Here is a 13,112-nt window from a genome sequence, read left to right as displayed (position 1 = left end):
ACTTATTATATCTTACTATTTCATTTTTTACATTTACAAATTCTTTTTCTTCATTTATTGTATTTATTGACTCGTTTGAGACTATTTCTATGTTTTCTTTAACTTTTGATTGAATTGTAAATTGATTTATTATTTCTATATCTATCAGCTTTTTTATCAAGTTGGCTTTATAAAGTTGTTCTATTATTTGCTCATCTGTATAGTTTTTACACATTATATCAACAAAGTTTTCTTGATTTACCATATTTATAATTGATAAATCTTAGGTTATTATATTTTTAAATATTATTTACTTGAAATATTGTTAAAGAATTTTGTTAATTTATTCATAGTTTATTCCAATAATTGAAATATTTTTCTCGTTCATATTATGCTATATATATAGTTTTTCAGATAATGTTAAACCTTGCAAAGTTTGAATTTGTTGCCCTTGATATTTCAGGCAAGAACTACTTATCTTGGGTTCTGGATGCTGAAATTCATCTAGATGCAATGAATATTAGAAATACCATTAAATAAGGAAACGACGCATCCCTGCAGGATAGCGCCAGAGCTTTAATATTCCTTCGTCGTCACATTGATGAAGGATTAAAAGGTGAATACCTTATGATCAAAGATCCTTTAATCCTTTGGAATAATCTAAAGGAATGATATGACCACCAAAAAACCATAATCCTTCCAAAGGCACGCTATGATTGGATGCACTTGAGATTACAAGATTTCAAGTCTGTTAGTGACTACAACTCGACCTTATTCAAAATTAGCTTACAATTTAAATTGTGTGGAGAAAAAATTACTGAAGAAGATATGCTTGAAAAAATATTTACAACTTTTCATGCCTTGAATGTGCTCCTACAGCAGCAATATTGAAAAAGTCGTTTCACTAAATATTCATAATTTATCTCATGTCTTCTTGTGGCTGAACAAAATAATGAGTTTTTACTATAAAAAAAAAAAACCATCAATCTTATCTTATTGGGTATGTTGCCTAAAGCCAATGCCACATCTGTTCAAACTCTTGGACATGGACAAATACGTGGATAGGACAAGGTCGAGGTAGAAGATGTGGTCCTAGTCGAGGTCGTGGTAAACACAATTCTTCTCATTGTAGTAGTTCTCAAAGTAAAAAAACAACTCAAACCACCAAAAGTGGAATAATTCAAAGGCATAACCTGAAAATGGGATAAAACCACAAAGTAAACATGCTCGTGATAATAAGTGTCATAGATGTGGTATGAAAGGACACTGATCAAGTACTTATCGTACTTCAAAGCATTTGGCTGACCTTTATCAAGCCTCAATAAAAGCAAAAGGAAAATAAAGTTGAAATGAACTTCATTGATAGTGATGGCCCAGTGGATCTAACCCATTTAGATGTTTCAGATTTCTTTGAGAATCCTAATAGGAAAATTGACCATCTAATTGGTGATGGAAATATTTGTTATGATTAAATGTTATGTTTTTTTTCTTTGCAGATAGGTTTATTTTGTTACCATCTATTGAACACATTATTTATTATTCATATTTTATAGTTTATTTCACATTTTATTATTTCTTATTTAAATTTATTTATTTATTTATACTTGAAGATGCATGGATTTCTCTTATACCTGATACATCATATGACATCCAATGTAGATGCATGTCTTGCAAATTGTGCCACAACACACACAATCATTCGTAACAAAAAATATTTTTCCAACTTATCATTGGTTAAGTCTAATGTTAATACAATATTAGGTCCTATAAACTTGATTCAAGGCTCCGGAAGAGCAACTATTATTTTACCTAGTGGAAATAAAATCAACATTAATGATGCTCTTTATTATGCTAAATCCAAGCGAAATCTTCTTAGTTTCAAGGATATTTGCCGAAATGTATATCACATTAAAACTATGAATGATGGTAGTAATGAATACTTTCTCATTATTTCAGTTATTTTTGGGAAAAAAAACACATCTTGGAAAAACTTCATTCTTATTCTTGTGGGTCAAACAATCATTAGACCCATTAAGTCGTATGTTGATCATGAACCAAAAGTTCTGTGACTTAAAAACTTTTTTGATTTGTCATGAATGTCTTGGTCATCCAGGATTATCTATGATGCCTCGTATCATCAACAATTCTTTTGGGCATCCTTTGAAGAACTAGAAGATTCCGATGCCTAAATATTACAATTGTGTTGCTTGCTCACAAGGCAAATTAATTATTAGTCCATCTTTTACCAAGTTGAATATGAATCACCGACCTTTCTAGAACACATTCAAGGTGATATTTGTGGACCTATTCATCCACCTAGTGGACCTTTTCATTATTTTATGATTTTAATTAATGTACCAACCCATTGGTCTCATGTTTGTCTTCTTTCAACTAGAAATATTGTCTTCGCCAGGTTACTTGCTCAAATAATTCGACTCAAGGCACAATTCCCTGATCATCCTATTAAGACAATTCGTCTTGATAATGCTGGTGAATTCTCCCCTAAGATGTTTCTTGATTATTGTATGTTAGTTGGTATTGATATTGAATATCCTATTGCTTATACCCACACTCAGAATGGATTAACAGAATTTCTTATTAAGCGTTTACAACTAATTGCAAGACCACTACTCTGAGAACAAAATTGCCTTTGTTTGCCTGGAGGCATACTATTCTTCATGCTACCACTTTAATTCGAATTCGTCCTATAACTAATCATGAATGCTCATATTTACAACTCACTTCAGGTTCCCAACCAAACATTTCACATTTATGTATTTTTTGTTGTGTTGTCTATGTACCCATAACTCTACCTCAACGTTCCAAGTTAGGTCCTTAATGTCAACTTGGTATATATGTTGGTTTTAATTCTCCCTCCATTATCTGTTATCTTGAACCTTTCACAAGTGATGTTTTTACTACACGCTTTGCAGATTGTCATTTTGATGAAATTGTTTTCCCACCATTAGGGTGAGGCAAGTCAATTCCAAAAGAATGGCGAGACATTACATGGTATGTATCCTCCTTGTCTCATCTTGATCCCTGTATAAGATAGTGAGATCTAAAAGTTCAGAGGATTGTTCATTTGCAAGGACTTGCAAATAAGATACCTAATGCTTTCACAGAAATAAATAAAGTAACAAAGTCACACGTGCCAACTGTGAATACCCCAACACATATTGAAGTCCTTGAAGGACAATTGGAGAATGCCATAGCAAGTGAATCTAAGAAGTGCTTGAAGCATGGTAGACCTATTGGCTTAAAGGATTAGTTCCTAAAAAAAAAATGAACAACATATGAAAAACTTGGTACTCTTGAAAAGTTCACAAATATGAAAGGGTCAAATGATGAAACCCAACTTGATAAACAGTTAGCCCTTAAAGAGGCACAAATTAATCAAATACCAATATCTAGAACTGAAGAGATCTCAATGAGTCACATGGGAGAAACAAAGAACCATAGTAACATTATCATAGATAATATATTTTCATTCCAAGTGGCTATGGACATCATGAGAAATGGTGAAGATCAAGAACGACAAATTGTGGATGAATGTCGAAAAAAGAATGATTGGCCAAAATAGAAAGAAACAATCCAAACAGAGCTAAACTCATTAGAAAAACGAGAGGTATTTAGAGTTGTAGTTCAAATACCTGGAAACATAAAGTCTATTGCATATAAATGGGTCTTTGTGAAAAAAATGAAATGAGAATGATGAAATCATAAGATATAAAACACGATTTATTGCTCAAGGTTTCTCTCAAGTACTTGGTATAGACTATGATGAAACTTATTCCCCTATAATGGACGTAATCACATTTCGATACTTGATAAGCTTAACAGTCTCTAAAGGACTAGATATGAGTCTCATGGATGTTGTTACAACTTATTTATATGGGTTTATAGATAGTGACATATATATGAAAATCCTTGAAGGATTCAAATTGCCTAAAACAACACCTCGAAACATGTACTCAATCAAACTACAAAGATCTCTATACAGATTAAAGCAATCCAGATGCATATGGTATAATCGTTTGAGTGAGTATTTATTAAAAGAATGATATGTGAATAATCCAGTTTGCCCATGTGTTTTTATCAAGAAATCGAAAACTGGTCTTACAATAATTGTAGTGTATGTGGATGATTTGAACCTTGTAGGGACTCCTGAAAAGCTCACAAAAACAACCAATTATTTAAATAAAGAATTTGAAATGAAAGATGTGGGGAAAACAAGATATTGTCTCGGCTTGCAGATTGAGCATTGTTCAAATGACATTAGTCCATCAATCAACATATAGAGAGAAAGTATTAAAATGATTTTATATGGACAAATCACACCCACTCAATTCCCTTATGGTTGTCCGTTCATTTGAAGTGAACAAAGAAGAAAATTTTCCGTCCTAAAAAAGAAAATGAAGAATTGCTTGGTCGAGAAGTACCATATCTTAGTGCAATCGTTGCACTAATATATCTTGCAAATTGTACTAGACCAGATATAACATTCTTTATCAACTTGCTAGCAAGATATAGTTTTGCCCCAACTAGAAGACATTGGAATGAGATTAAACATGTATTGTGATACCTTTTTGGAACAAGTGACATGGGCTTATATTATTCAAAATAATCAAAATCACAATTGATTGGGTATGTAGATGCAGGATATCTTTTAGATCCTCATAAAGCTCAATCTCAAATGTGATATGTTTTTACTTATGGTGATACAACAATATCTTGGAAATCAACCAAGCAAACAATGGTAGCCACATTTTTAAATCATTCAGAAATTCTTGTAATTCATGAAGCAAGTCGTGAATGTGTATGGTTAAGGTCAATGATTCAACATATTCAACAAGCATGTGGACTATCTTCCATCAGAGGCAATGCAACCAAGTTACATGAAGATAATGTTGCTTGTTTTGCACAAATTAAAGGAGGATTCATAAAAGGTGACATAACTAAACATATCTCCCCTAAATTCTTCTATACTCATGAGCTCCAAGAGAAAGGTGAGATTGATGTTCAATAGATTCGGTCATGCTATAATCTAACAGACCTATTCACAAAGGTGTTACCTTTAACCACATTGAAAAAGTTAAGGTATGACATTGGAATACGAAGATTGAGAGATCTACTAATTGAAATGTTGAAGAAATAATAATCATGTCTACTTGAGAGAGAGAATACTAATACGGATATATTGCACTCTTTTTCCCTTCGTCCAGTTTTTATCCCATTGGGTTTTACTAGCAAGGTTTTTAACAAGGCAATTATCATATTCTTATGATCATCCGAGGGGGAGTGTTATAAAATGTGAGAATTTGTAGCATTGTGGGAACTTATGAATGATTATCTGTAATGATGTTTATCTCTTTAAGGCTCCCTATAAAAGGGAGGGACCCCTAATGAAAATCAATTCAATTCTCTTCGTGCATTCTATTCGCTTTTTCTTATTTTCCTTTTCTTCTCTCACTTTGTTTTACAACAAGTTTTAAAATTTTAAAATAAATAAATATAAATATATTAAAGGAACTTAAACTAATTTTTTCTAAAAGAATTTGATAAATATCATCTTTGATCATACCTATATTAATTACACTTACAAAATAACTTTAATATGTATATTCTTACTTATTTTACCATTTTTTGAAAATTTTCAACGCATTTTTATGAATTTTGAACAATTTCTATCTCACCAATATTTTTGTCAAAATATTCACTGATATTTTATTGATTTTTCCAATATATCCGTAAAATCTAAGTACCAATATATCCATATTTATCAATATTTTTATCCTTGATTTAAATAAAGCACATGTATTCACTCATAAAAAATTAGTCTTAGATATTTATTTAAAAAAAACCCTAGGTATTTAAGTTGGATTTTAATCGGAAAGTAATAAATGATTAAAGTTGGAATATTTATAATTAAAATATGTTTTTCCAAAAAATTAAAAGTGAATTTTTATAATTTAATTTTTAAAAAAATTCCAAGAAATATTTGAACATTCACTATTGATGGTTCCAATGTTGCATTGTTCACTACTCAATTGTTGCACTACTCATCATTCAAACTTGTATTATTAACCACCCGAGCATTCCATTTTTTTTATAAAAAAAAAATATTTACAGTGTCATTGATTACTTTAATCCACACATACTTACCTCACCATATATTCAAAACTCGAAAAGCTTGAACTAAATCAAAACCATTAAAACCAAGGAAGTAAGTTGTGTTAAATATTTATACCATCATTAATTTGACGTATACATACTTCTCCTATAACTTTAATGCTTGAGAAGCTCTTGAACTTGATCAAAACATTAAGAGCTGAGGATAGTTGTACCAGACCATTGCATAATTAGAACATAATTGTCAATCAATTCTAAAGCATCAACAGTCTCCCTTTTTGTCAATTTTGTCACAAAACATAGTTACAATGAACCCCCCAAACTCTTAAATTAAGGTTCAGTAATCTCACTAATAATCTTGTCTTAACCAAGATGCACTCTCTCACTAAAATCTATACTAAGTTTTTGAAGCAACACATCCATCACCTAGACACACTAAAACAATAAATCCACATAAAGCAATGTGTGAGAAGAATAACCAAAATCAATTTTTTAAAAATTAAGATAGTATGCTACAAATCCCACTTTTGTCACAAAAGTTAATATGCAAATGTAGGATAGTATGCTGCAAATGATATCCAAGATGATACAAAGCACTCACAAAAATGATAAGAATGTATCAAAACCATCAAATCGAAAACAAGATAACAACTCAAAATAATGTTCTATTTTCCAAATATAGTCCATTTTTACCTGTCTGGAGGAGAGTTCCTAAGTTTGTATACAAGCCCAGAAGGCACTTCAGCCTGTATTTTCCATGCAACAGCGAAAAATGAGAGCTGATTACAGAGGGAAATACAGCAACATGGTGCCCCAAATGGGAGGAGATGAAATATACTAAGAAGAAGCTCCCCCAAAAAAAAGAAAGAAAGAAAGGAAAAAGAAGACTAAACCTGAAAGAACTCAAAGAATAGATCATTGAAGAGGGCCACAGGCACATGAAAAGCTTGAGCTTGAACCTGAGCTACCTTTCTCATCTCACCATCCTCCTCAACCAACCTTCTCACCTTCCAGCCATACTCATTCACCAAACAGCCAAACTGGCCCTTACCATACTCCGTTTTTTCGCTCAAGGCAACCTTCCCAACCAGCCTCAGTACCCTTTGATCCTCAGCTGATGGGGTTGAAGAAGAGCTACAGCATTGCACCACAAACCCTCTTTCTCCCTTGAAAAGCCTCCCTTTCTCTATGTTGATTCTCCAACTTCTGCCACAACCTTTGATTCCAATTCTACCATTGTTGATTCTTGTGTACCTACATGAAGGTTCTGTGTAGTATTTTTGAAATACTGGGGCAGTTTTGCTGTGAAAACTAGCCATGATTCGGGGCATTCCTCTTCTGTTTCTCTCTGTATCCCAGGGAGAAGAACTATATTATAACTGCCATCATCCTTTCCCATTTTCTTTTTCCTGTCTCCACAAATGATATTTATAAAAAATAGTTAATGCTTTCTTAAAAAGGGAAATTTAATTTAAAATTAATTTGTGGGAAATAATAGCAAAGATATAGACCCAATTTAATTTCTTCATAGAATTTTTTCCTTATTTTTTTCAATCAAAATGGTTGTAATCTTGTGAAACAGCAACCACCCTCGTTCCATTTCTTTGTAGCTTACTAATAATTAAAAAATTTCTTATTTAAGATAGGGTTTGTTTTTCAGTTTAATAGAAAAACTAAAATATTTAGTTTTAAATTTTATTATTCAACCAAAAAAAACATTACTTGGTTTTTTTAAAACTTATATTATTTAAAAAACATCATATTCCAAATTTAGTCATACACAGGAAGATTTAATTAAAATTTTAATATGGTAAGGATGTTATTATGGAATTTTCTAAATGCTTGTGGATAATCTTAATTTTCTATTTTCTATTTATAAATATTCAACTTAATTATCACCCTCATAAAATTTGAGTCAAATGGTGCAGAGAGTTGATCCCAAAAAAATAACTTTAAAGAAAATTAATTAATCAATAATAATAATAAGAAGAATAATAGGCATTGTATTATTATTATTATTACTTTGAAAAGCAATTTTGTCTTATTTCAAGATAAGATGTACATATGAGTGGCAGAGAATCTCAGAGAATGTGATGCCACGTGCAAACAAGGCAACGTAACACGTGGATTTCCAAAGTAGCCATATCTCTATACTCTGGTGAGTGGTCCAACTCACCATTGCTCTTAAAATTTTTATTTTTTTCAAATAAAATAATTTTTGGAGCCACAGTTTTAGTTTGTGGACCTCGCACAACTTTCTATTTGTTGAGAACAATGCTACACTAATTTATTTGGCCAAAAAAAAAAAAACTCATTCTTGACATAAATAATCTAGACTATTTCAAATATTTACATATAAGTTTTTTTTTTTAAAAAATTATTTTCACAAAAAAAAGGGTATTTTAGTTCAAATGTGACTAAAAATTATGGAGGATTAGATTTGCAAAATTGAGTTTTCAACTACCCTTTTAATCAAATAATCCAAAAATTTATATAATTTTTTTTTGTTTGTATAATACAATTTGAGAGATTTGTTCGGATATTTTTGGACTTCTTCCTCTTATCTCATAAATATTTGCATACAATATAATCATATAAAAATGATTTTCTTTTCTAACCTTTTTTTTCTTATTGATCTTCCAAAAGTGCCTTTTCAAGATAATGGAGAGAACGATATATTTTGGATTGACGCATATTGTGGATTGTTAGATTTATTGGTGCAATTTTTTTTTCGTGATAAGCCTTGCAATTAATACTTGAATTAATTTTTTTTCATATCTACCAAACTCATAATTGATGAATTCATAGATTCAATTGTAGTGTTGGCAAAAGCTTTGATGCAAACATCGTTAATAAAAAATGTAAAAATAAAACAATAACATATACGGTACATAAGGTTTTAACGTGATTCAGCCAACTATGTCTATATCTACGAATGAAAGAGAATCATTATACTATATAATAAAGAACATTATAGAGAATAGAACTAGAACATTATAGAGGATATAACCAAATACAATTATTGGACTCCCAAAATATCTCATATTTTTCCCGCTCTTCATATTTCTACCCTACCACAAACCTTCTCATTCCAGTAGGTACTCTCTCATTCTTCTTCATATCTTTATCCATCTTGTATAATATTTACAAGTTTACCAACTCATAACCTTTTCCCCTCATGACTTAGAATATTTATAGACATATTTTCAATAACTATCTTTATTCTATAAGAAAATCTAATATTACAATAATATATTAACTTAGGAAATATTTTATATAATATTCTTTATGGAAAAAGAATTTATACTAATTAAGAATTTGAGACTTCCCATCCAATATCAATTCTTATTGGATGCACATCAATGGACCTCCAATAAGAATTTTTTTTTTCAATTTTTGTTTTAACTATGACTTTATCTCATACATCCTCCTCATCCTCCATTATAGAAACAATAAGATTAAATATTGTTATAGTCAAATGAGGTGAAACTAATTATTCCTTGTAGCGAAGTCAGTTTGTTCTTATTGTTCTTGTAGCTAATGATTTCAATGGATACATATGCACACCAGTGGTTCCATCACTAAGCCTCATCAGTTTGACTTGTACAAGGCCATCCTCCAACAAGTTCTTAGGTAACATGAATCTGATGGGAAAACCTTCCCAGCACTATTTCATGTTATATTTAATTTAAGAAACGTTTTGAAAAAGGAAAAATAAAACATTATAAAAAATATTAAGAAAACAAATATTATTATTCGATCTGAGTTATTAAGGTAAAATCTATTATTAATAGCATGATTTATTATTATAACAATCATGGTTTTAAAAATAGGATTGGACCAAAGAGGAGTTAGATCAGTGGTGAACCGTTCAAATCAGTGGTTGGGCCGTCGAACCGCATGCCCGTTCCCTTGAGAATTGACCGGTTGATATTGCGCTCCCACTCTTCTAGGCCCAGTATTACTTACAACCCAACCCATCACTTCTTGCTACGGCACAGAACTTGAGCTACAAACCAGTAATTATAAAAATAAGGATTGCATCACTGAACTAAGCAACCTTTTCATTTAATATTGTTGTAAACTAAAATATACGGTGATATTAGGGACAAGTTTAAGATTTTTTTTAAAACTTGGGACAGGTTCAAGTTGAGGTTTGGGTATTACCTTGTCCCGTCTTGCTCTGACCCATTATATATAAAATTAATTTTAAATTTTAATTTAATTTAATTTAATTTTTATTTTCCTATTATATATATACTTTTTAATAAAATAAGTTATAAAAAATTATAATATTTTACTTATTTATTTCAATATAATTAAAATAATTTTTCAAAAAAAAAAAGTTAAGCAAGACGGGATGAGTAAGGGAAATTCACATACCTGTCTTGCCTCATTTCATTTTTTAATAGAATGAGGAAGAGAATTATTTTGAATAAAACGAATGGGGTTGTGATGGAGCAACTCGTACAGAACCTATCTCGTTGTCATCCTTATATATAATAATAAGTATGAAAATAACATGAATTAATTAACATAATAATTTTTAAAATTTTAAAGTAATAAAATAAAAAGACATAAAGATAAAATTAGATATTATAATTTTCTTTTCATCTTAAACATACCAACTATTGAACCTTGAATCCATAAAAAAATTTTATTAAATGATCAATTCAATTATGAAAACATTGATAATAATAATAATTGTTTTTTGCCCATAGTATTATTATATTTCGGGTCTGGGTAATAGAAAGTTTGTCACACATAACCTATTAGAAACAACCTATATATTTCATCTTGTCATCAATAATAAGTTAACAAAACACAGAAGTTTGTTTTACATTTTTAATGCATAAAGGAGGCTATGAAAATGGAAAAGTTGATCGATGTTTGAAAAAGATGTACCTTTTGAGTTTTATTTAAAATATTACAAATAATAAAAAAATAAATATAATTTTAAAAAATAAATATAATTTTAAAAAATAAATATAATTAAAAAAATAAATATAATTATTAACTTCTGAAACATTTCATGTTTGTGAGTTTTCACTTCACTAAATGCCTTTCACTCTTCCTTGCATTACTATCTATTACTATGGACTTTACATGTTCATTTTCATGTCGTAATTTTTTTCCCTCATGTTTTGTAACATATTATATGAAATTTAATTAATAATTTTCTTTATCCAACAAGACTATCTAATTTTATATTTAAAAAATTAAAAATAATATCTTCTATAATTACATTTTAGGCACTCTAATTCTAATGTCTCATATCGAATAGGGGAGAAAATTCTTGATGTTATATATGTATAATCTCTTTTTAATCTTTTAGACGCATTTTAAAACCGTAAAGACTCATTTAGACTCAAAACAAATAATATTTATACAGTTCGATATGAGTTTTTAGACTAATTACATATAATAGACCTAAAAGATATGAAAAGTATATAGACAAAACCATCCTTTTTACTTGATAGATGATGTAATTATGTAAAAAAGAAAAATTGGAATAAGTGCAGTTAAGAAAGATAATTGTTGGTGCACAAAATGTTGGATTAGAGAGGGTCATGAACACAATTCACTCCTTTTCTCTTTATAGTCAGTGATCGCATGACTGATTATTTTGATTTACTGTTGTGCTCATGGAGGCACATTCTCTGATCATGCGCTTCAATGACATGTTCATCTTCATGTGCTTGGAATTATGCACGCCACTTACTACAAGGCCCACATTTTGGATGCTGTTGAATGTCGAAAGTTGTCTCCGGCTGGATGCCTTTTCCGGATGCCTCTACTTGGCTATGCCAAATGACTTTAATCGTGTTTACATGATTGACCAAAACTCGAATGAAACAAACTGGATATTATCAAAATGGATAGAAATCATCTGTACACACAATAATATTTTGTAATCATCTGTACACATAATATAAATAAGAGTATAAAACAACTCATAAAATATTATTAAAAAAAAAAAAAGATACATTTAATAGCCAATTTAAAAAAATTTAAAAAGAAAAACACTCTTGTAATCTCCATGTCTCGTTTTTTTTTTTTTTTTTTTTTTTTTTTTTTTTTATCTGAAGAAAATTTAAAAACAAACAAAGGAGATTAAGAACAAGCTTCTTCTTAATTATTAAAGATAACTCAACTCCAACATAGAGAGGGAAGAACTATTTGTGTTCAGATTTTGCCATAAACTACCTATTACAGGAAAGAGTCTAAAATATACTGTTAGAAGAAGCACAACAATCATGGGTTTTTAGGATTATGGTTAAATAAAAAGAATTTTGACCATTAATTGTAACCCAACTTATGGGTTTTTAACCAAATTATACATATTTTACCTCCTTGCCCATTATATGGACCCTTAAATATGATTGTTTGTCCAAACAATTAAATATATTTTATTTCATTGACAATTTTATTTCCTTTCTTACCAATTAAATATGTTTATTCACCTTATGACAACTTTGGACTTCATTAAATTTGAATTCACAAGTCATAAAATTTAAGGTAAACACATTTATGGTTGATAAAACTTTTGGAATAATTAATACAATGAATTATAAAGAGAATACTTTATATTTTCTAATGTGGTTTCTACTATATATGTTTTTTAACTCCAAAATTTTTTTTGGTGAGCATTAAAATTTGGTTGACTCTAAAAGAAAAAAAAAATTGAAATATTTTTTGGTAAATTTAAAAATTGTGTTTATCTCAAAAATTGATATTTAATTCTAAAAAAGATTTTTGGAATGTTTTACCATAACGAAACTCTCCATAATTTTCTAAATATAAATAAAAATATTTTATTTAAAATAAGGGTGAATTTTTATGAATCTTAAGAAAATATAGTCATTTATCAAAAGTGTAATCATTCAACTCTCAAACTTTTAAGATCTTTCTTAAAAATAACTTTGATTATAACAAAGGCTAGTAATCTCACCGCAAAACTTTGATAAGGTTTCAAATGATGTACTAAGGGTATCAAGTGA

The 13,112-nt window shown here is 29.6% G+C and overlaps 1 protein-coding gene across 1 annotated transcript; it reads right to left on the bottom strand.

Moving 5' to 3' along the window:
- Positions 1-6,749: 6,749 nt before the first annotated feature.
- LOC100246555 (probable L-type lectin-domain containing receptor kinase S.5-like) lies at positions 6,750-7,517 on the bottom strand. The gene is made up of 2 exons (XM_010667074.3): positions 7,005-7,517; positions 6,750-6,857 (listed from the first exon to the last, which is right to left on the bottom strand). Exons 1-2 carry the CDS (start codon positions 7,440-7,442, stop codon positions 6,801-6,803), a joined length of 495 nt encoding a protein of 164 aa, XP_010665376.3. The 5' UTR covers positions 7,443-7,517; the 3' UTR covers positions 6,750-6,800.
- Between the last annotated feature and the right edge of the window lie 5,595 nt (positions 7,518-13,112).

Source organism: Vitis vinifera, chromosome 18, assembly GCF_030704535.1.
Source record: "Vitis vinifera cultivar Pinot Noir 40024 chromosome 18, ASM3070453v1".
Classification (NCBI taxonomy): domain Eukaryota; kingdom Viridiplantae; phylum Streptophyta; class Magnoliopsida; order Vitales; family Vitaceae; genus Vitis; species Vitis vinifera.
Note: the sequence above shows the minus strand (reverse complement) of the source record. Positions and strands in the feature narration are given on the sequence as shown.

What these genes read in the sequence shown, in the direction of transcription:
- LOC100246555 (XM_010667074.3), bottom strand. Translation starts at nt 7,442, where the DNA reads ATGCCCCGAATCATGGCTAGTTTTCACAGCAAAACTGCCCCAGTATTT. An exon ending in TATTCTTTGAGTTCTTTCAG is followed by an intron (nt 6,858 to 7,004) that starts GTTTAGTCTTCT and finishes TGGAAAATACAG; the next exon opens with GCTGAAGTGCCTTCTGGGCT.